This window comes from Vipera ursinii, assembly GCF_947247035.1.
Source record: "Vipera ursinii genome assembly, chromosome: 7".
Taxonomy (NCBI): Eukaryota; Metazoa; Chordata; class Lepidosauria; order Squamata; family Viperidae; genus Vipera; species Vipera ursinii.
Genome location: NC_139521.1, coordinates 58,291,224 through 58,316,116, shown reverse-complemented (window position 1 = coordinate 58,316,116; position 24,893 = coordinate 58,291,224). Strand labels below are relative to the sequence as shown.

The following is a 24,893-nucleotide window of genomic DNA, read 5'->3' as shown; positions in this document are numbered from 1 at the left end:
TCTCTGCCAATCCCAAGAGTGGCTGAGATAATTTTGACTCCTGAGTGATCATCAGGTAACACTTATTTTGAAAATGGTCAGAATAACAGAGTTGAAAGGGACCTTGGAGGTCTTCTAATCCAACTCCCTGCTCAGGCAGAAAACCCTATACCATTTCAGACAAATGGTTGTCCAATCTCTTCTTGAAAACCTCCTGTGTTGGAGTACCCACACCTTCTGGAGGCAAGTCATTCCATTAACTGTTCTAACTGTCAGGAAATTTCTCCTTAGTTCTAGGTTGCTTCTCTCCTTGATTAGTTTCCATCCGTTGCTTCTTGTCCTGCCTTCAGGTGCTTTGGAGAATAAGTTGGCCCTCTCTTCTTTATGATAGATGCACTCCTCTCTTTTAGCTAAATCCATATTCTCCCTTTATAAATACAGTAACTGTGGTGCTTCCAAATTCCAGTCCTGGGAACAGACAGCAGAGGAGAATCTCTCTCAGCCGAACACAAAAAAGTCTCTGTTTATTCAAGCCAGAGCGGCAAAAGGCAACTGAGACCTGCCTGAAAATAATCTAAGGATTTCAAATAAATTTTACTAGCTACAAGTACCTGTTTCTGAAGACATCAGAACAAAACTCAAACGGGAATATATTTTATAGTCCAATTCAGTGAAAAGTTTATAGGATGCATTTGTAAGCTTTTGCTCCTGCCCCTTTGTTGGAATTTGCGCCAGTGTTGCTCTTGGCAGCAACGATGCATCCAGAAATGGTTTCTTCTTCTTAATGCATCCAAAACTCTTATGAATCCAAGCAACTATTCAGTGATGAAATTGGCTATAGGCCAGAGATGTTAGTGATGAAAGTGCCAGTTCTACCAGCTGAAAATTATACTGGCCCACTTTCAGTTTTTACAATCAGGTTATTAAATGAGCAAGCATACAAGCTAATCAATGAACCCTTTTCTATATGAAAGGTAAACCACAATCACATTAACATGTACAGTGTATTTCCTCTGAGGAAAGAAAGCACCCATTTTTTTTCTCCACAATGTTGTTGTTGTTTTTAGTTGCGAAGTCGTGTCCGACCCATCGCGACCCTATGGACAATGTTCCTCCAGGCTTTCCTGTCCTCTACCATCTTCTGGAGTCCATTTAAGCTCACGCCTACTGTTTCAGTGACTCCATCCAGCCACCTCATTCTCTCTCGTCCCCTTCTTCTATTGCCCTCAATCTTTCCTAGCATCAGGCTCTTCTCCAGTGAGTCCTTCCTTCTCATTAGGTGGCCAAAGTATTTGAGTTTTAGCTTCAGGATCTGGCCTTCTAAAGAGCAGTCAAGGTTGATCTCCTCTAGGACTGACCGGTTTGATCGCCTTGCAGTCCAAGGGACTCGCAGGAGTCTTCTCTAGCACCATAGTTCTCCACAATACAATCCATTAAGTCCTCCCTCACCCCATGTCTTTCTCCCTCCCTCCCGCCACACATTTTCTCTTTTTTCCTCCTCCTCGACCCATATCCATATAAAATAACTAAGAGGTTTCCCTTGGCGTCAGCGGAAGCTTTTAAAATACTGTGAATGTGGAGAATATGCAACATATGAGGAAAAAATGGTTAACAGGCCATAACACACTTTTTGCTCCATGTGGGAATAAGGCTAGGAAGGACTCCCCATTTCCCATGGAAGCTTCACAGAGATTTTAAGGATGTGACTGGAGTGACCCCAGGCTGCATCCAACTACAGAACAAGAGTGGTATACCTCTAAAATAAGTGTTCTCCAAACGAGTTTTAAAGAATGTTACTCTACTTTTTCAGTTACTCATTTTCATACTATAGCTTGCCATGTGGACAGTTAACCATGTTAGATAGAAAGTTTGCATACGAACCATTAAGGTCTTCCACGCATTGTGGGAAGGAAGAGAACAGTGGAGAAACAGTAGGATTAGCCTATTTTGAGCAAGATAAACTTGTTGATAAACCTTCAACTGACATGAATGTTTATTTCTTTGTGATAGTTTATCATAACCTTCCTCCCCATGTAAAGAATATCATACCTGATGAGTAATTTCTGCTCTTACTGAGTCTAAGTAGTGCTGGTTGGTAGGATAAAGGGCACACGCAAACATAAAGTCTTGCCAAACCTAGAAAATTAAGGGGGGGGAGGAAATTGAAGCTCAAAAAACAACCGGTGTCTTTTTATAAAGGCAGAAGATATATTACATTATATCAGTGATTCCAACCTGTTATTTACAAAAAGTATTGGAGTATAACATCCAACAAGGGCATAATGACTAGAGATTATAACAATGCTATGTCACAGATCTGGAGGACACTGGATCAAGAAAGATTGCCTTAAAAGGATACACAGTCATAAAAATACTGTCTTCCTTCAAATCGTACTTAAAATGAAGTTCCTGTCACGTTTTCTTGAAAATATGCATTTGAATATAGAGCTTGTTTCTAATTGGTACTACAGGTTTGCAGTACAGAAGATGTAATAAATGTATAATAAAGGTTTGTTGTAGCTGAACAAAATTGGGGTGATTTAGGAGATACAAGCATTTTTTTTTATTTTTTTTTTAATTCCATTTATATCCCGCCCTTCTCCGAAGACTCAGGGCGGCTTACAAGCTTAGCAGTAGCCTTCATTCTATGTATATGCCTGCTTATTAGGGCTTTCGCCCCCCCCCCCAAGCGGCATTATTACAAAGTCAGCTTAATTGCCCCCAACAATCTGGGTCCTCATTTTACCTACCTCAGAAGGATGGAAGGCTGAGTCAACCTTGAGCCTGGTCGGATGCGAACCTGCACTAATTGCAGGCAGCTGGTGTTACTTAAGGAGGCATTAGCCCACTGCTCCACCAAGGCTCTTTATAAAGAAGAAAACGTTACATATAGCAATATAAAATAATGATGAAAAAAATGATGGCCTAATTATTTTCAGCCATCCTGCAGTCATCATAGTCTTTAGCCTGAATACAAAAAGGTAAACATGGTTTGTTTCCTTAAGAAGCAATTGGATAGTATACCAACATAAATAAAAATGCCTAAGGCAGCAATTCCCAATTTGGTGTCCTCTAGATGTCTGGAAACCCCCAGATTTCTCCATATTTGTGGGAGTTGGCGCTCAACACATCTGGAGGAAGCAAAGTTATAAAGCACTGGATTGAGGTTTACTTTCAATGGAAGCCACACATTCAGAAAACAGGCAAGAGCTTGTGAATACTTGTCCCAGTATTCCCTCCTAGGAATAATTGTTCCTTACAAAACAAATGCAAATTATCAGCAGAATTATTTTTTATAGAAAAACCAAAAGTCCATATCCCCACACAGACATACACACATAGATACTACTCTGAAATAACAGAGACTTCGGGTAATCAAGTATGGACTTTGCAAGAAAAGAGAATGAGATGTGAAATGCAAAACAGGCTCTAAATTCTTTAAGCTAAACTGTGCACCAGGTTCAGTTTTGCTAGAGGGAACAGCCAGAGAAAGGGGAGAGCAAGAAGAATAATGGTATCTGGATGTGATCCAAGGAGCACAGGGTGGGAGCTGAAATTTCACCTGACTGTATCATTAATGAAAATCTAAGAAAATGAACTTAAAGGCTATAACTCAAGGTTGTGCAGATAGTTTATCTGCAGTTTCAAGCAGGTGTCTTTCTCCTAATCATACTTCTATGTGTGTGCATATGTGCATGTATGTATGTATGTACTGTATGTACACACACAGACACACACACACACACACACACTTCATTTTTTTAAAAAAATGGGTTTTGAAACTTTCTGTGTTTGGTCTCAAGCCAGGACTCTGTGTGTAGGTTAAGAAAAATTAATATTTACTTCCTAAACTAAGAAAATTCAAAACAGTGCAAAATTTTCAATTATCTTCTGTTTCCTAAACTATATATTACAGTATTTGGGCCTTAACATATCTGTAGAATTCTTGGTGCTCTCTGAGCTCGGTTGTTTGACTGCAGATGTTTTGCTATCAGATTTGTTGAAGATGTTACCTAGTCTGGTAACAAAATATTTGCAAACAAACAACCTCAGAAAGCGCCAAGGATTCTACAGGTGAACCCTGAGTTACACATATTCTCTTCTATTAGTCCTAACATATCTCAAAAGACAGAAAGAACCACCACAGGGAGCATTTAGTACCGTAATAATATAGGTTAGAAACCACACACATTTTAGATACCAAGAAGACCAAAGCGGAACAGGAAACATGAACAGTTCCTCATGTTTCTCATTTTCCTGCTTCTGCATTATTTTTTTACTCAGTTACTTTTGGTTGCATTCCTTTTGCATTTTCCAGAGAAGAGGGACATATGAACCGTTAAATGTGCAATCTTTACCACATGAGTATAGATTCAGTAAACTAAAAGCATTTTTCTGTTTCTTCAACATATTCACAAATTGCTGTACATGTGAAAAATATACTCATTAATCTGGCTAAGCATCTCCACACTGGTATGTTAGTGCTAGACTTTAGATCTGCTCCAGTAGGATTTACCTTCCAACCCATGGCTTAAGCTGTTAGCTGTGGTTTTACTACAGGGACAAGCAATTGCTGTGCAGCCAAAGGCCACACTTAATTTAAACAGAAAATAATGCTTAGGCTACTACATTTTAGGTCAGTTGCTGCTAACATATACTGGTTTGGGGGACTTACCATGATTCCTAGTTCATCACAGATCTCATAGAACTCATCTTGCTCATATATGCCTCCTCCCCAAACTCGAAGTGTATTCATATTGGCATCAATTGTTGACTGCAATAAGAAGCGTAACCTATCAAGAAGAACTGAGAGTTCAATCTCACTGAGCAGCAAATGCTACCCTATAGAAAAGCATAAGGAAGTAGCAAATATTTCATTTGACAGCATGCACATAACTCAGTGGTGATCTTGCTTTTTATATTTTGGCATTGAATTATTCCATGAGCAACACTGAACTGAAGGAAAGATACTTAACTATCATATTTTCTGTGTTATTCCAAAGATGCTGTCTATCTAACATTTTCAAAAGACAATTGGATTTTTGTTTTTCCTTGAAGACATCACTTCTAATCCGAGAAGCTTCTTCAGTTCTTTTTTGAAAAAGCACCTTTGGGACAACCAGGACCTGGATGACTGAGAATCTCCACAGTCTTATTTCCTGGGTGTTGCCATAGGCCAGGGATAGGCAACCTTGGCTCTTTTATGACTCGTGGATTTCAACTCCCAGAATTCCTGAGCCAGCAGGAATTCTGGGAGTTGAAGTACACGAGTCATAAAAGACCCAAGGTCGCCTACCCCTGCCATAGGCTCATAGTGAAATTAATCTTTGCAAATTATTTTCATTCTTCTTTCAGAAAAGCAGCAGCACCACAATGCAAATGGGGGGAAAAATCAGCCCCTTTTAAGTTCCCAGTCCTTCCAAAAGATCTTTTGTTTTAGTCAATGTGTTCCTCTGCCTTTATGAACTCTGTAATATACCTTATTTCTAGAATGCCAAAATTATTTATATTCCATTTAGAAAGAAACGTTAACATTTCTACACAACTGTTTCAAAACTCTCCAACCCTCAATCTAGTACTTGCCTCCATAGACTAATTTCTATACTGAACATCTAAAAAACATTTGTTCAAACTCACATTGTAGAGCTCACTTTGTCAGGAAAAGAATCAGCTGGAATCCAATTGGAACCTTTCATAAAAATGGGCAGTCCATTTATTCTGAAATAAAAACTCAAACCAGGAGAGTCAGGAATGGGTTCCTCTACCAGATCTACTGTCCGAAAATAAACCTAGGGAAAAAGAAAGTTTGGACATATTTGAGAAAAACCTTTAGCTTTAAGATATGTGTTTTGGATATTCTCCTCCCCAAAAGCATCATGTGACATACAATGAAACCTTATTGCAATAATTCTTAAAATAAGAAAGGCATGGGGCTGGACTAAATTGGAATCAGTTGGAAAAGGAACCTAAAACTAGACACTGCTAGAAAATGCTAAGGTTTCTGCTTGATTTCTGATTCTTTTTCAACAAAGAAAACTTATTTTTCCTATGAACATCTATGTAGTTTGTTTACAGGGAAATTCAGGTAATATATTGTAATATAAATTCAGGATAATGTAATGAATCAACTAAGCGAAGTGTTTATTACTCAGACTGCATTCACAGGGAAACTATAGAAATACTAGGACAGATTTAAAAGGATCACATTTTTTTCTCCAGCCACTATTTCTGATTCATATTAAAGTTCAAGGAACAAAAAAATCAGTTCAGCTATGGAAAAAGGAACCTAAAGGTTTTGGTGGCAACTTTAAAGGAGCAGCTGGGTAAATTGGAGATTATCCCAATTCATTATACAGTGAGTTCTGGAATTACAGCCTTCTGCAAGCTTTTTCCTTCCAGATGGGTTGGTCTACCATTCCCATAATTCCCAGTCAGTATTGATTGTGTGTGATGATAATGGCAGCCCAACATATCTAGTGAGCAATGGCTTGAAAAAGCAAGTTAATCTGGGGGAGGCTGTTCCCTATACCTTACACTCCATCCCCAAAGAATACAAAGACCCAAACTCACTATATAGTAACAAAGGTATTACTTCTTTAACAGGCATTGTAGAAATAGATCACTCCATGATGACAAGATATTGCCAATCACAACAGCAAAAGTGAAACAACCATTTTATAATATTTTAATCATTAATCTGTTTTGGGCTTTCCCTTAATATTATTGCACAAAGTGGTAATAAATAACACCAAAGAACATTAAAGATAAAAATCACTATCCTGGGGCCATTTCTAGAGATATTTCAGTGGTTGCATGCAATGCTTTCAGAAACCATATTCTTAGTGGATAACCTAGTCATCATTTGCAGTCTTCGATCATATCTTTATAACCTACAGAGGCATTCAAGAGACCTGCCTGATTTTTCTCACTGACCAAGTTATTGGCCTAATTAAATGTTCTGCAAGAAACAAAATGATGAATTTTCAAAAAACCCCAAATGTCAGATCTTTCATAAGGAAGAGAAAATCTATTTGTTTTCTTCTTCCTTTCAGGGACTCTGCTGATATTGCTAGACAGACGGGGAATGAATGAATGTCCTATCTAACATCCAATGTAGCCATCAATCCACAACCTTATCCTTAACACAGGTAGATTGCAAAATGAAAATATTAAAATATTCAGTGGAGTATTTCAGCAACACTGGACAATATGTTAATATGTGTATAATTGAGAGGGGGATACAGTTCAGGCTCCACTCATCCACTTCAATATTATATGTGTCAAAATCTTGCAAGATGTGTTTTTTTTTACTATTAATATAGTGCAATCTATGAATCCAGTCACAAAGGCTATGAAAGAGAAGGGATGATTGTATGTCATATGTAATGCTAAGCAGAAGATCTGACTTACCTTCCAATGTTTTATGATCTTGTATCCTTCCTGCATAATGAACACTGTTGTCATGTTGTATCCAGACTGATTTCCATGCCCAGATGGCCACCAAAGTTCCACTGGCACACTCTTTATAAAACCCACAACAGGAAAAGAAAGAAGTATGTTACAATGAAAATCTGGGCAGAATTTCATTCAACTCATAGAGAACTGTTCCTTGAACAAACAACATCCTTAAATATTCCTTGAAGGATGGACTAAGCGCTAACAGTATGACAAAACAACCCTTCCAGATAACCCAGTTATCTGCACTAGATATTAGTGATATAAGAATTCCATTTTAGTCAGATTCTATCTACTAAAGGGTTATTGCCTTAAGTCAATTTAAATTTTATGTATAAAAAAAGAACCAAAGGTACAAGGCCATCATCTAAAATGCATCCAGTTATGCTCATGGTCAATTCAAAATTTCTTCCATCAAAATCTTATGTGATCAGTGACCATTATTTACTTCAGTTTAGGAAAATGAAATCTAGGTCAATATACAGAGCAGATACTATTTTTTACAAGGCAGAGAATATTCATTGTAGCATTCAGAACTTATTTCAAACATTCTAATAGTTACAACGTTATTAGTGCCATTAAACCAGTCAAAAACATTAATTGTGAGACAAAGGAAGAAATTCAGTGTCAGCATATAGGTAAAGTACAGGGTCATCCTAACACAACATTTAATAACTGGTTCCTGCATTCCTTAAAATAAATAATAAAATATGGGTATACTGGTGCCACTAACGGTATGACTTCTCCTTATAAAGCAGAGTGAAAAATCCCTGGTCCCCAGCAACAAAAACATTGCCCAAGAACCCTTGCCTTCAACTAGGTGATCAATGCAGCCAGCTGGCCTGTAGTGAAAACTCTATGTAGGTGCCGTTAGGACCAGTCATAAACTATTGTTTGTTAGCAAGTGATTGACTGAGAACCAATTGTTGATTTCCTGCTGCTAAAAGCAACAGGAAACCAACAAACTGAAATAGGGTCCACTGAGAGATGACAAAAAAAAGCTTATTGCTTTTATCTTTCTTCCAGCAACTCTTAAACTCTTAAACTTTAGTCTGAGGGAGTAAGTTCCTTTTCAAGTACTGTGATAGCATTTAAACCCAATTTAATTATCCCTCTTTTGATCACTTGGCACTATGAAAAATACGCTCCATGATGTGGATCTGGAAATGTATCTTAGCATCAAAGAATGTACCAAAACATCATACGTGTTTTTCTTCCTCCGCTACTCTAGCCTGCCTAACCAGTTGCCATCTGAGGTAATTTTAGAACGGTGACCTAGGGTTCCGAGAATTTGGAGGAGGAATATGATAGGGATAGGTTGGGGTTAGGTAAGGTGCTGGCCTAGAAAGCAAGAGACTACAAATTCTAGGCCTCCCTTAGGCATGAAAGCCGGCCGGGTGACTTTGGACCAATTATTCTCTCTCAGCCCAACCCATATTTGCTATAGTAATAATAATAATAAAAAAAGCTAAACACCATAAGCAAAGGCATGAGTGCCTCATTAAAAACAAAATATCCCCCAAATCTAACATTCTTGCCCACCGAGATCTCATGTGAATTTATTTTACAAGATTTTAACCATTAAAAATAACTAAAGTACTAAATAAAAAATATGTGTCCTTAGAAAGTATAAGAGTCCTATAACCACTATACTGTTAACTCCTGGACTACACTGTCTGAAGTCCTCTCACAGCACTACACAACACTACTGTTGTTGGACTCTGGGGAATCATGAAGTCCCAACCTGCTGTCATAGGAAATCATCTGGCAACTTTTCATATGCCCAGTTCATTATAGGTTTCCATCCTGACATGCTATATGAAATATTTTGATAAGACCTGCACAGAAGTTCCCAGATGACTCACACTGACTCTATTCACAATTACTGTAGCATTCCCTTAACCTAGTGCCCCTCCCGACAGGTCAGGTGGCATCAAAATCCTTAGGTAGCATGACTTTTGTCTATCAATGAGTCAATGTCACCCTTTTTATTAGTATAATATTTAACAATGAACACTATTTTTAATACAATTATCTGTTTTATGCAGAAGTATTAGCCTCTTTTATGTAATGTAAATCCTAATGCAAAATTTTAACCATGACAAATTTATGAGATATGCCTGAATATTTTAAATGAATAAATGTTGAACATGTGAATGGTCAATGGTCTGGATATTTCACATACAGCAACTAGAGAAGAAACATTCAAACAATCCAGTTTGTTGTGTCTATTACCAAGGCATTACTTTGTAAAGCCACTAATGCTTTACCTTTCATTATCTGGAATTACATGGAAGGGTACATGAATTCTTAGCAGAGAGCACAAAGCATTACTAATGTGCCTCTTTCATTCAGCAGCATAAAATAGAGAATGGCATAGGAGCACAGCCATTGGTTGTCAGTGATGTCACATCCCCGCTCATCCATTTGCTACTCCTTTGCTGGAAAACACCATGTACATTCAACTTGGGTAAGAAGTGAGGGGGAGAAAGAAAAATTTATACTGTTTCGGAGGGCCTCAAATGGTTTGAGCAGCCTCATCTTTGGCACTCTTCCCAGGAATAAATTGCTGTGGCTTTTTTTAAAAAATGTGTATCCTGTAATTTAATACACGAATCCATCAAGCAACATCAACTGCAGGTACAGGTTTTCTACGCTATATAAATTTCATTTCTGAGTGCTTCATCACAAGACCATGCAAACAACAGATCAGGGAAGATGGGACTGATAAACTGCAATAAAAAATGTGTTATTATAATCATAGGGCTTATCTGCTAATGCTTCTGAATGGTTTTAAATCTGTTTTAAATGGGACTTCTGAAGCAAATGGGTTTGTCCCATTCTGCAACTCTTCATGAAGGGTTGCCAGGAATGAGAAATCATTACTTGCAATTAGGTCTCACCTGACAGTCAAACTGTAGATTCAATTGTGACAAAAGAAATCATATTAAGTAATACAAAGCCATGTATGGTCCAAACTGAAGGGGTTTGTTTTCCTGGCTGGCCTGTGGACGTAAGAGGAGACTGGAACAACTGTGAAGTGAGTCCATTCCAGCTGCAGTATATTCTGTTGCTTCATCTTTTTCTCATGACCTCCTCTTGGGAGGGTAGAAAGCTGAAATCAGGATACAAAGTAGAGGGAGGGGTCCTGTCTTGGTCCAGTAATGATCAGAATGCTGTAGTGTTAAGGTTTGCTTCTATTATACTAATACAATGAAACAACAATCTACTACACAAAGATGGCTGAGATGCAAACCAAACCAAAAGATAATCAGTGCACTGAGCCCAATCACAGTTTACTGTATCTTCTAGTATCTGGCTGTTGTGTGGAATGTAAGGAGGGATTTTTGCATCAAACACAGCGAAGAATGCAATGCCATAGGTACAAAATGAGGTATTAGAACATTAAGCCAACTATAACCACTTGGCAATAGTCATTCTTTGATCATCTAGGTCAGGGGTTCCCAACCAGAGGTGATATTCCAGAAGGTACGAAAACTTGGGTTTTCAAAATTATAGCATATATGCATAATTCATTGCCGTTATTTCGAACTTTTGTAAGGGGTGCGAGAATATATTAGAAGCGTTCTAGGGGTGCAGGATATAGAAAAGGTTGGGAACCACTGATCTAGGTCAAACTATATTTTCCCAGGCAACCACAGAAGCAAGCGCTTGCAAACTGGAAAAGTCCTGGTTTTTCCCCCCAACGAATGCTTTAAAATCAATGGAAGGATTAGAATCACACTGAAAATGGGATGTAAAATCAGTTAACATTTGTCTAGATTATGCTTGCTGACATACAAAAGTGTTACGCTTAGTAATCCAGCATGCTTTTCCACTATGTACCAATATGGTGCACTGATTATCATGAAGAAGAAAACTCTCCACGTGCAACAGATATGGCTCTCACCTTACTGACATTTACGAGCAACACAATACTGCTTTCTCCAGGAAGAAGTTGCACAGTGAAGCCCTGCTGGATCCTCAGCTCAGGAACGTTCACAGCCACAAATCCAGCAATTGGCTTTTTGCTGACAACATCAAACTTTGACTCTATCTGAAGATGCCACTGATGAATATTTTGCTCTAGACAAAAATAAAAACAAGAAGTTTGGATGCTGGTAGACATGAAATGTGATGCTTATTTTACATACAGGTAGTCCTCATCTTACAACAGTTCATTTAGTGACCGCTCAAAGTTACAACAGCACTGACTTTATGACCCCTTTTCACAGTTACAAGCATTGCAGCATCCCCGTGATCATGTGATCGAAATCCAGATGCTTGGCAACTAGTTCATATTTATGATGTTGCCGTGTCCCAGGGTCATGTGATCCCTTTTGCAACTTCTTGGCAAGCAAAGTCAATGGGGAAGCCAGAGTCACTAAACCAGGAATCTGCAACCTTGACAACTTTAAGACTTGTGGACTTCAAGTCTGGAATTCCTCAGCCAGCATAGTTGTCAAGGTCGCAGACCCCTGCATTAAACAACCAGGTGACTAACTTTACTGAAGTGATTCACTTAACAACTGGGGCAAGGTCGTAAAATGGGGCAAAACTCACTTAACAAATGTCTCACTTAACAACAGAAATTTTGGACTCATTTGTGGTCATAAGTCTGGTAAGTCAGAATGGTCTCCCTGAGCTGGTATTCTCTAAGAGTGATGGACTACCATGCCCAATTTTATTGGGGATGGACACGGCAGGTGAACAGTAACAAAGCGGAGGTGCACTACTTTTTTTGGGTTAATGAACAGACTTTGCCTTTTGATGGCCTGGCAATGGCCACACTCCAATAACAGGCAAGGTCAGAACAAAAACACTGGCCACTGCCACTGAATTCTCTCTTCAAACAAGTATTGGAAAATTAGATTCATACTACTGAAGTTGCTCATCCGTTGATTGAGTAATAATAAATTGAGACAAAGAAGATAAAATGCTGCATCAAGACTATTATAGGTATAGCAACACAGAAGCAGCCTTTTAAAATTCTTTTCCTAATTTGCAACTGAAAGATTCAGGATGGAGAATGGAGAACAAAATCTCCAACAATTCTTCAAGGGCAAGACTGCCACTTTGGAGTGAGAACAGCATTGCTAATGGAGGAGCAGTGAGAACAAGGGAACCAGTAGCCTGCTAGTGAGATTATCTGCAATGAAACAGAGGATATTTGCATGTTCCTCTCAGCAATCTCACCATTAAATAAGTGTAAAAGTATTGCATTTCATCAATATTTCTCCTCTTTTAAAAGATATCCCAAAACCAGGTAGGTGAAGATAATAAAAAATCAAAGGTTTTTTTCCCTGCCTGGCACCAGCTGCACTTAATGACATCAACCATTGGGGCACTCCCCCCTCCCCCTTACATTTGCACTATTTTGGGGAAAGATCTTAAGTTTTGGACAACACAATCACTTTAACAGAACAAACAAATGCTGCATTCAATTAAAAAATGTGTGAAAACATCTCCTGTGCTTCAAGGTTGTGAAGTGGGTAAAATGCTGGAGGAGAATGAATTGAATCTGTTGCGTCTGAATCTTAAGGAGCGTATGGCTTTTTTCTCTTGGTCACTCAGGTGTGCTGGACTCATCAGTATGCTGAAAACTGATGAAAAAAGGTCTCTGCAGCATCTAAAACAATCTTTCAGTTCAATTCATTCAATCAGAGTATTCTCAAAATGACAAGAGAGGATTCAATGGAGTGGAGTGGAGTGGAATGGAGTGAAGTGGAGTGGAGTAGAGTGGAGTGAAACGGAACGGAACAGAACGGAACAGAACAGAACAGAATAGAATATGCCAGTAAAGTAGGAGGGGTCTTCCTAAAATCCATTCACATCTCCACATTTAAGCATGTTCAGATTGTTCTGGCTGCACCACAGGGCCAGTTGTTCAACCTCCAATCTACCATATAGGCAGATTCATTACCATCTCAGTTGAGACCAATGTCTGTTGTATCATCTGCAAACTTCAGTACTTTAACAGAGGGATCCTTGGAGATGCAGTCTTTGGTGTAGAGAGAAAGAGATGGGCCATAATTGTCCATGGAGTGAATGAATTATATTTTTTCTGTCATAAGCACCTACTTGGTTCCATTCATATTAAAGTTCAGTTATACATATCTTTCTCTTACCCTTGAGAATTCTGGCAATATTATGTATCTTTGAAAATTCGGAAATGACTCTTTTAAAGGAACCTAATTACATGAACACGGTCAAAAGAGGCCAATTATTCCAGTCATTGTCTGGGGCTACCTGAGTATAATTTTCATGCCACTCCAAATATTTGCATGACTATTTTAGACATTCAATTGTTTCTTCTCTTCTTCTGTGGACAGCCATCTGTGAGCTCTTCTCCAGAAGTGCCCAAATGGACTAATGGAAATTGAAACTGGCTACTTATTAAGGTGATGCTGGGAAACTCATAATTTTGCTGTGACAATCTGACAACTCTAATTGTGTAAATTTCCAGAAGCTTTGATAGCTTATTTTTCTCCTGTATCATCCATATAAAGGAGTTAAGTGTTTCACCAGCAGACAATATTCATACGCATGCTGAATTTTCACCCAGCAGAACAGAAATGCTCCATTTGTGCCACAGAATGCCCTTCACAGGTACGCAATGACTCTTACCTGAAGGATCAAAACACCTCAGGTATTTATGTTTTGCAACCTTGAAACATATTATTAAATCTACTCATTAAACATGTGGCCTAATGCAATTGCAGAGTTGGAATTCAGAATATATATTTTGCATGCAGATGTTATTTACAAATAAGGATGGGAAATTCCAAATACGTTCAAACAGTGCTTTATCAGATAGCTTAGGAATGGGAAGTGGTTTTTATCAGCTCTGGATCGAATGGGGGTTATGAGATATTTTTAAGATATTTCACATTATAGAAAATCTGCATGTTCTTTGCTTTAGTCAACTCATTGTAAGCTAAACTGCAAACAAGTGGCCATCAGTGACAGGAAGCAACTTGGCAGCTCTGGACAAGAACAGAGTAGGAAGCCTGATCATATTAAAGATAAACTATCCTTACACCTTTGCTTATGCTATAAATTATTGGAAATCAAATCAGGGGGGAAAACTCAAAGATATTCATAATGATGGTTTATAGTCTCAGCAGCTCCTGTTTGAGAAATGCACAGAGTGAACGTAACACATGTCAATAGAAAAAGTAATGCAAGATGAACAAGGAAGATGGAACCCTGAATTTTTCTCCAGGGATATTATTCTAGAATCAGCTCTAATTTTGCTATAAACTTCCTTAAACTGAATTTATGTCTATCAGGTCACTAACTTCAATTACATCCAATAGCATCTGCCCAGAATTTCAAAGAGAAACCTTTGACAACACTACTTACTGCAGTATGACCAGAAACATTTTAAGATTTTGAGAGCAGATGCTACCACAGAGAAAAGGGAACTTGCCTGCTCACAAAATGATTACTTTTATGAGCAAAGCCAGAACAACTGGTGAGATTATTCTCGGCTGTTCCTCTCCTGATCAACTACCACCTTATTTTGGTTTTCTAGGCAGAACAACTTTCAAACAAAGCACACAATGTAATCACCACCTTATGTGTTTTCAAAGAATGACATAGAGCCTTGACACTGGCAGTTTGCTTTGCAATATGATAATCTCTGATTTATCTATTGTAAAATAATAGCAAAAGCACTTAGACTTATATATCGCTTCATAGTGCTTTAAACACTAAGTGGTTTACAGTCAGCATATTGCCCCCAACAATCTGGCTCCTCATTTTATCAACCTCTGAAGGATGGAAAACTGAGTTAACATTAAGCTGGTCAGGATCAAACCTGGCAGTGAGCTGAACTAGCCTGCAATACTGCATTCTAACCACTGCGCCACCACGGCTCAGTAATAGTAAGAATAATTTTTAAAAGTCAGATGGAAGGTAAGTCTTCCAGAAGTACAAACTCTTTCCACGCTTAATGTAGACACCTGATCTTCACTCCTAAAACCTCATTTAGATACTGAGAGCCCCTATAAAAATCATTTATTTTCTATTTTCTGTATTTGAATTGTAAGAGTACTCCTCCATGATTACGTCTATTAATATCTCATTTTTGCACAGCTGATTCTAGGTACATTAAAAGCTGATTCATGTGCTGGCCTTGCCCTTTGGGTAACCTTTGTATCCAGCTTAACAACACACTTTTATCATAAGCCTTTAGTCAGGAAAGCCTTCACAGAACATGCAGAGCCAAGAAAAGGAACTTCCAGGAGACTGGGCAATGAGCTGACAAGCAGAGAAAGACAGACAACATCTGTTCAAAGCACAGGAAGTAATATGACATGTCCATAGTGAATAAGCTACAAACAAAGTATACTGATAACAAGTGTTTTCCGGTGAGACCAGTCTATCAAGACAACCTGGTCTATCCTAAATATGGGACGGAGCATACTGCTTCCACTTTTGCCCTTCAGCCCCAATCTAGGAGCCTTCACAGGCAGTCGCTTCTGCGACAGACTATTTTTGTGTGTAAAATTTAAATTTACCGACAAATATAGTGATAGCAGTTAATATGGGGAGTGCAAGAAGGTTGTTTAGTGAAAACAATGCAAATAGGCAACGTTCAAAGTTTGTGATACAATATAATGAATCTAAACCAATGGGAATTTGAAGAATTTACCCATCAGTAACTACTGGAAACCTTCAGTTCTGTATTTTTTTAAAAAGAGGTAAGGACATAACTGAAGACAGATCGCTAAAAACATTGGCTTTCTTCGTAACTAGAAACGTGAGGAAACAAGAAGAAAAATGACAGGAACTCAATGATAGGAATGAACTAGACCAGGGCTAGGCAACCTTGGCTCTTTTATGACTCGTGGACTTCAACTCCCAGAATTCCTGAGCCAGCCATGCTGAGGGGAAAGGGAGAGGTTTCCAAGCTGAGCCATGGTGGCTCAGGAATTCTGGGAGTTGAAGTCCACGAGTCATAAAAGAGCCAAGGTTGCCTACCCCTGAACTAGACAAAAGAAATTCCAGGCTGACTAGAGGGAAAAAAAACCAGTGTTCTATTACCACAGATGGCTATTTTCAGCCAAAGTTACATTAACAAGAAAAGCCATTAGTTGCCTTTAGTTTTAAGTTTCAAAAGACCACTGCTTCTTCCCGCATTCAGTCAAGACTTAAGCAAGCAAGACTTACCATAGAAAGGAGTCACAGAGAAGTAGACAAGGTGACAAAGATTATATACTTCAATTCTAACATCCTTCCAAATTCCCTGAGTAGGGAAAGAGGGACCCCAATCCCAGCTAAATGAACACTGCTCCTGAAACAAATGAGACAAAATGCAAAGTGAACTGCACAATGAGCACCTGCAAAAGGAAAACACCAGATTCTGCAACATTCATCCATAAGGGGATCTCCATTTTTTTTTGAAAGACATTTCAGTACTGCAGGATTGAGATATGGTGCAATGGCCACCTCATGCAGCAAAACTGAATGCGGAGGCAATTTTTGGAATTTTGAGGTATTGTGGTGAAGCAAAAGGTTTATTTACAAAGAAAAGGATCACAAAACAGGACTGAAGGTTGAAAGTGAATTGTGGGTTGCTCATGCTTTTTGTTTTGTAAAAAAACAAACTTCTAACTCATTCTATCTCCAAAGGGAATTGTGTGTGTGTGTGTGTGTGTGTGTGTGTGTGTGTGTAAATAAGAAGCCATTTGCCAGCACTGAACATTACTCTAACGCAGCTTCCTTTTATATGTTTCCTATCTTAAACAAATCGGTTCTGAAGGGCAACAGATTTTTTCATAGAATTTGTGAATATTTATTATATAAAATAAAATACATAAAAATAGTAAAATAAATTAATAAAAATGTGGTCTCCATATTGAGAGTGATTTTTGAGATCAGGATGATGCTAAGTAAATCAACATTTATTGTCATTTTAAAAAGATTGCCAATGATGGCTGAGTCCCTTGTTTTTAAAACGACTTTCCATTTTAGAAATGAAGCTTACTTTTGATGTTTGAAACAACCTCCTAATTTCAGGATTCCTTCATTTTAATGGTATTTCTTTTTTCTGTTTGCAATATATTTGCAAGCTAGAGAGAATTAAGATCCCAATGTCTCACTATAGTCACATTTACAGACTGAGACAAAAAATGTTTTAGGAAGGATAGTGTACAGTATGGATTTTCTTACCCACAAACCATTGATAACTTTCCAAGCCTCATAACACAATTCACTGCCCTAACTTGGCTAAGAAACAAAATTCATTTTCAACATCTGGGCAGGCAAAGGAAGGCAACAAGCTTACCATGCATCTCAGTCGAGCTCTCACTAAGCTAAACCAAAATAAACTATAATGATAGGCTGTGTGAGAATTCAAATCCTCTTGATTGTGAAGTTAACTCAGTTTTCATGGACAAGGTTGTCTATCGGCCTAACTTGTAAGAATAAATTGGAGTAACACCATATCATGTATTTTATTCCTCTGCTCCTTGAGAAAGGAGATATGACTGTAATATTGTTATTTGATACAACTAAAACAGTATTTATTTCTATGGAGAAAATGAAAGCTCAACATGATTACTATCCTATGCTCTCTACAGATGATTCACTATTGTTTCTTAGCTATGCTACTATATAAATTAATAGGCTAGCCAAATCCTTCCCCTGCAATATAGAATTACAATGGGTGTCCTCCTTCTTCTCGTACTTTTTCAGTGACAGTATTTTACATTTCAGGTTGCTTTCCTCTTTAATTACATTCTTTTTCAGACATTTATTTCAGCTGATATTCCCAATCTTAAGAGTTGAAAATAAGTGAATCATAGTCCATGGGGCCAAAATAAAGTCAGAGAGATAAAGTGCATTTCAGTTACGGCCTCTGCAATTCAGAATGCCTACCAACTTCTCTAGTTTGCCCCCCATTATATAATTTCGAGGTTCTGAAAGCTGCACTCTCAGTCATCCCATAGAAATCAGACAATGAGCATCTGAAAATATATATCTCAACATATTGTCTATCATTATTTGTAGCATACCCTGGTTGTATGCATTTGGTTACAACTACTATCCCAGTTCAAAAATACTAAGATATACTTCAAAAATAGGTAAGGACAGTTCACATGCTTCAGAAATGATTTGACCTTCTCTCTGAGATTTAGAAATACTAAGGGCCACTTGACACATTAACTTTTATCGCATGGAGTAGCACTTCCATGCGAAGAACGCTACAAAATGAAATTATAGATCCTTGCATGTGGCAGCATCCACACACTTCGTCACGTGCTAGCAGTCAGGCCCCATCTCAATGTACAGAAAGCTGTCATATGACTTGCCACATGAGGCTACTTTGAAAGCACGTTAAGTGCTACATTCCATTTCAGGATTATGGCAAATTTCTATGTTACCTGCAAAAGAAAAAAGAGTAGCTCGAACAGCAGCAACGGAGGCTTTTATTCCTGAATCCATGGTTCCTAAATTTCAGCTCCCGCAGAGAAAAACACTGTACTGCAAGATTGGCAGCGTAGCTTATGACAGGCCCCTGAAAAGCTCCTTTACGACTGTCAAAATTTCACACAATTTCAGCTAATTGGGATGGGTTCACACTATAGGGCCGGAGTTTTAAGAAATTTGCAGATTTCTATTTGAGAAAACAACATTTAAAATTGCTTTTTTCTGCAACTTCACCATGATGATATGGAGGCCCATATCATCAGTCCCCATATGAACAAGCAAACAAACAAAAATGTTTGGCAGAAGAGGCTGGGTTTCATTTAGTTCCCACTTTTGAAGAAAACCACCCTCAGGAGTTTAGCTTTCAAAACTGAGCAATTTAGGTATAATATAATTCAGTAATCCAAAAATGAGACATCAAGAATCAGATTATCTATGCAGCCCCAAAATTTAACAGCTGTGCTGCTTTCCATTAACTTTACATGAGTCCCTTGAACTGATCTATTAACTAATACAAAAAACACATTCCACTCAGATGTGAGATTCTGATCACATGAAAACATTCAGGGCAAAAAAGTTATTGACCACTCCCTGGTCAGGTATTCAAAACATGGCCTCATTTCCCACCTCTGGGCATGCAAGTGACCTAAAGTTTTACACTGTGACCTTCCATCTAAATTTATAACCCTAATAATCAGTAGCTGAAGCACACTAATTTTGGCAACACACTGGGCACTTGTCTCATTTGTTCCCTATATCCCAGGAATTGGCTTGCCTGCCAGTAGATCAAATTACAAGTAATGTGAAGCAGGCATTGTGCCTATTTCTAGTTTATAACCCTGGGAATAACCACTTCTTAGAACAGAGGTTCTCCGTCCCCATCCCAATTACCTTCCAGCTTGATTGCTGCAATGATGCAAATTTTGAGTTTCAAATCTATACAAGCAACTGGCATTAATACAGCAAGGGAAATGGTTTCAGACCAGAGTCACACACCCTTCTAAATCCTAAGTCTGTATGTGGCAACGACTCTGAACGTTCCCCATAAAATGTAGGCAACAGAATCGCCATAGGCAGATATAAAATATCAAAAATGAAGCCATGAATCCAGTCTTCATATGTTATAAAATCATTTTAAAATTCTAAATTTTACTTTAAAAAATAAAATTTGATCATCAGAGGAATGACATAGACATTTAGTGCAAGCTTACTTACTTACTTACTTACTTACTTACTTACTTATTTATTTATACTTTGTATTTCTTTACTGCCCATCTCCCTCATTTTCCTGGAACTTCCCTCATTTAATTTCCATATCCCTGCCCTATCAACTTAAAGGTTAAGTTTACTTATTTTTAATAAAGGATTTCCTCACTTTCCCTTCATTTTACTTCCACATCCATGCTATATCAACTTAAAGGTTAAGTTTATTTATTTTTAATGAAGGATTAATTTCCTCGCTTATTTATGTATACTACTACAAAGTCAGTGTATAATAATAGGGCAGAGAAGACAAACAATCAACAGGACAGGTCTGGTTTGCAGAGTGCCTGCACATTGGTGGTTAACAATTACTTCCATGTAATCAAAATGTTGTCATTCAAACTACTGATACTTATCACTGAACTGGCCTGCCAAGGGTAGAATGCAACCATGCCATTTTTCTTCAGTGTTCTTCAGTGTTACCAATATGCCCTGAGCTGCTTCAACAAGGATTTTTTTCAGCCTCTTTGAACTCAGTTCACTCTTCTGAACCATGCCATTCTGAGTAACCAAATACTATTCCATACACGAAAGAGGCTGTAATACAATTTATCCAGGGTCATCAATCTTTTCAACTGTCAAAAGCACCGTTCACTTTTGTGCAACAGCAAGGGTGTCCAAATACAAACATTAAATTCATACACATTTATATGTATATGTCACCTTGTTAAATTAAAATGGCTGAAATTTCAGGAGAGAGACAAACCTTGAAAGATCTGGTTTCTCAGATGGGATCACACAGTACTTGGGTCACTTGTAATTCTCTCTCATTCTCTTCTACCTAGGAGAACCATGGTCCGTCCGGTCCCAGATGAACTGAAGCTTGTGGTTCTAAAAGTCACAGACACCAACCATGGGCACTGCACACTGACATATTATGCCCGCTTCTCAGTTAAATGCAAAGAGCAGGGAGTTTTCAAGGATTCACACAACTGGCCCATGCATACCTATGAACTTAATTTTTATTTATTTCTCACCTTTACTATTTTTATAAAAAAACTCAACGCAGCAAACATGTCAAATACTATTCTCTGCTCCTATTTTGTCCACAATAAGACTGTGAGGCAGGCTGGGCTAAGAGCAAATCACTCTTGGCATAAGGTCATTCAGATGCCTTTCATATCTAAGAGGACTAGAGAATTCACAATTTCCTGGTTTCTAGCCTGGTGTCTTAACCACTAGACCAGGGGTCCCCAACCCACGGTCAGTTGACCAGTACTGGGCCTCAGCATGCCAGCAACCGGGCCACACAAAAAAGCAAAGCCCCATCCAAGGGATGCAGGCAACACACAAAACCACACCCCCTCCAGTGCGCGGAAAAACCTCTCTCCACGGAACCGGTCCCTGGTGCCCAAAAGGATGGGGAACTCTGCACTAGACCAAACTGGCTCTTATCTCAATTATAGCAGTTAAAGCACATAAATAATATATACATATGAGGGAGTAGGTCACCTTGAACACAGAGGGACTTATATCCAGATAAACATGCAGAGGATTGTTCTGTCTGATATTTACAGAAACAAGATTCACTGGTCTTTTTAATACATTTCTAACCATTATGACTGAACTGAATAAAAGCTGTTGGGAATCATCCTCTAATAATCCTCAAATAGATCCCATCGTCTTATTCTGTAACATTTCCCAGAAATTGTCAGGGCAGGTTGAATAATATCAGTATGGTAGTTTGGAACAGGGGGAACAGCAAATACATACAAAGCTGCTATGTAGAGCAGGCTATGCTCTACTATGTAGAGCAGGCATGTCAAACGTGTGACATCAAATGACGTCGCATGACGTATCAGGACTTTTTGGGGTGGGCACAATTTTGGTGTGACACATCCAGCTCTTGTTGGAAGCTGGTTATGAAGCACTCAAATGTTGAACATGTGACTATGTGGATGCTGTGACAATCATTAGCACAAGGACTAGTCATAAAAGTTACTTTTTCAGTACCAGCATAACTTATACTGCTCATTAAACAGAGCAGACATTTAGCAATGGCTACTATAACAAAGAAGTCAACGTACATCTCATTGTTTAGCTTTGGCTGGACCTATAAAAGTATCACTTGATTATAGATTATTAATAGATATATTTAAGTGATGTTCAGTTACCAAACAAGGACAATTGTAGCATTCATTTTCTCTGATCATCATTATTATAACTTACATGCACACAGCAGTATTACCTTTCGGATGAAATTCACATGACATTCTCCTTTTTGCACAGGTGGAGGACATTCTGGAGGTACTTTGTATGCTTGGTGATTTTTATTTTGTTGTGCAGCATACAAAATAGCAGACAAAAACTGGACTTGAACTGTGTTGATCTCCTTGATCACATGAGTAACATCAAATTTCTATGTAGACCAACAAAGACAGAAGGTTGATTATAGACAGATTAATTCATTACTCTGGTGCACAGAATCATCTGTATATTGGTTCCATTATGTGTACTAGGATTCTTCTGTTTATAAATGTATACCAGGTATGTGGGCACTTTTAAGAAATATGCATGATTTGCTGTATGATTATCTTCACATTTCTCCAAGGGAAAGGAACTTCAAGGAAAGATTTTTCTGCACCGAGCATAGCATACCTTCTGGATAATAGCAACAACAGCTTCATTAGCTGCTGATTTTGCGGTGATATTACCGGAAGAAGTGCTTTTCAAGCATTGCTAAGCTTTCTGCAGAGCTGGTTTAAAGAAGGTAATGAGAGGTTTTTTGACTCACAGATGCCTTGTGCTCCCATTTCTATGTTCTTATTATACTGTTCAAACACAAGAGATAGGGCACTTAAGAGCTGTTCCTAGCGCTGGGTTACCCCATCTCACAGGTCTGCAACCCGTGGCTCCGGAGCCGCATGCGGCTCTTTCAGCCGTCTCCTGCGGCTCCCAGTCTTCTGCTATGTGCAGTCCCCCCCAGAAAAAAGTGGGACTAAAAAAGTTCAACCAATCAATTCAAATATGCAGGGTAGATGCATATCTCGCCTTGGCTCCACTCTTCAGTCAAACCCTGTTCTGCGCATGTGCGCATGTACGTGCATGCGCACACATTTTTTGCGGCTCCGTTTATCCTTTTGTGAGGGAACCGGTTCCGAGTGGCTCTTTCACTGTTTCAGGTTGCTGACCCCTGCCCCATCTTATTGATGAACCAGATAGTCATTGACTGACTTACTCATTTCATGATGTTGTTGTGGAACATCAAATTAATCTGCAATAAAATATCTGGACAGTTGTCAATCTGAAGAGGGAGATGCTTATAGTGAATCCTACATTGTGGACAGGGTTGGACAAGATTGCCTCTTAGATCCTTTGTAATCTACTATTTATGACCTATGATGACAAGTGTGGATGAACAGGCCGCTAACCTAATTTGTCTGATGGAGATTTGGATGAGAAATGTAAGTGGCCCAGATTTAATCAATTAAATATGTCCAAATACAACGTAAATAGGTTGGGTGTGTTTGTAGAGTTGCATCCATATACAGAAATTCTATTCCCATCACCAGGAAACTACTCATTTTGCAATCTAGATACAGTATAAGGGCTTGTATTTAATCCTGGGTTGAAGGGATAGAACAGGGTGCTACTGGCATACTAACCACTTTGTTGTCCAGTAGCCTTTCTGTTTGAACTGGTAGAGATGATCTCTAGTGTGGTGTTGAAATGTCATCCCTCTTCATTTGGGTTTCAATGTGCATTCTGGGGACTCAAATTGACCAGTTCAAGACTTCGTGACCTGTACAACAACTAGAAGGCTTTCTCAGTATATCAGGTACCTTGCAGGAAAAATGGTCATGTTATTTTTTGCTTCTGAGCAGTTAGACAGAAAACCAGTGGATGGAGCTGTGCACGTTTTTCCTTTTCTATGGAATTGTATCTATTCTAAATACAATTTAGTTTGACTATCACTCCTGTCTATAGGAGTGGGGAACAAATTACAATGGTCTATCCCCAAAGATTTATGAGAATAAAGCACTTTTGACTTCTTTGATGGATTTTTCAATGCATAAAATAATAGAAGGGCCTGTGGAAATCTTCTGGACCAATACCTTGGCTAGGCAGGAATCCTCAGACTCTACCAGACAAATGGTTGGACAACCATTTGTTTGATAACCGTCAGTGATGGATCACCTACAGATCCAGGAGGCAGGCTGTTCTTTGACTTAATAGCTCTCATGGTCAGCAAATTCTTCCATATTTCAAGATTTAGTCTGAAAGCTTCAGCCTCCTAGGTTTTGTCATACCCTCAGAAGTTACAGAGAATAAATTCACACCCTCTTTCCTAGGACAGTCGTTCAGATATTAGAAAACCGATATCATATCTCCTTTTAGCATTATCATCTTTGGGTTAACCTTACACAGTTCCTTTAATCCAGGGGCTCTTAATCTGGAGTCCATGAATACCTCAGGATCTGTGGCTGAATTTCAGGGGTTCACAAAGTTGGTTGGGGGAAAAATTGTATTTTTACTTGTTTATTTTAATACATTAACCAATCATTAAGTGGGTGACCACATCCAATTTTACAACCTTTTTTTGCAATGTTTGTTAAGCAAACACAATGGTCAGAATGTGAATACTGCAGCTGTTGAGTGAACTCATTGTCTGCAATGTGTTTTTTTTCTCCAAAAAACTGGAAGTAAATGCCAGTTTCCAGCAAAAAAAAAAGTCATAAATCACTGTCACGTGACTGTGGGATGCTGAAACGAGCTATAAATGCAGGTCAAAATGTGAACACATGACTATGGGGTGG

General features: G+C 38.5%; 1 protein-coding gene across 2 annotated transcripts in view; it reads right to left on the bottom strand.

The window, feature by feature from the left end:
• Positions 1-24,893, bottom strand: part of MANBA (mannosidase beta) — a 57,745-nt gene that overhangs the window by 22,208 nt on the left and 10,644 nt on the right. For both annotated transcript variants that reach the window (XM_083367824.1, XM_083367823.1), the window contains exons 4-10: positions 22,325-22,495; positions 16,612-16,735; positions 11,345-11,520; positions 7,390-7,500; positions 5,617-5,768; positions 4,655-4,772; positions 2,029-2,115 (exon numbers count right to left, since the gene is read on the bottom strand). In XM_083367824.1, coding sequence (XP_083223950.1) covers positions 2,029-2,115; positions 4,655-4,772; positions 5,617-5,768; positions 7,390-7,500; positions 11,345-11,520; positions 16,612-16,735; positions 22,325-22,495 — 939 coding nt within the window. The remainder of the gene's footprint in view (positions 1-2,028; positions 2,116-4,654; positions 4,773-5,616; positions 5,769-7,389; positions 7,501-11,344; positions 11,521-16,611; positions 16,736-22,324; positions 22,496-24,893) is intronic.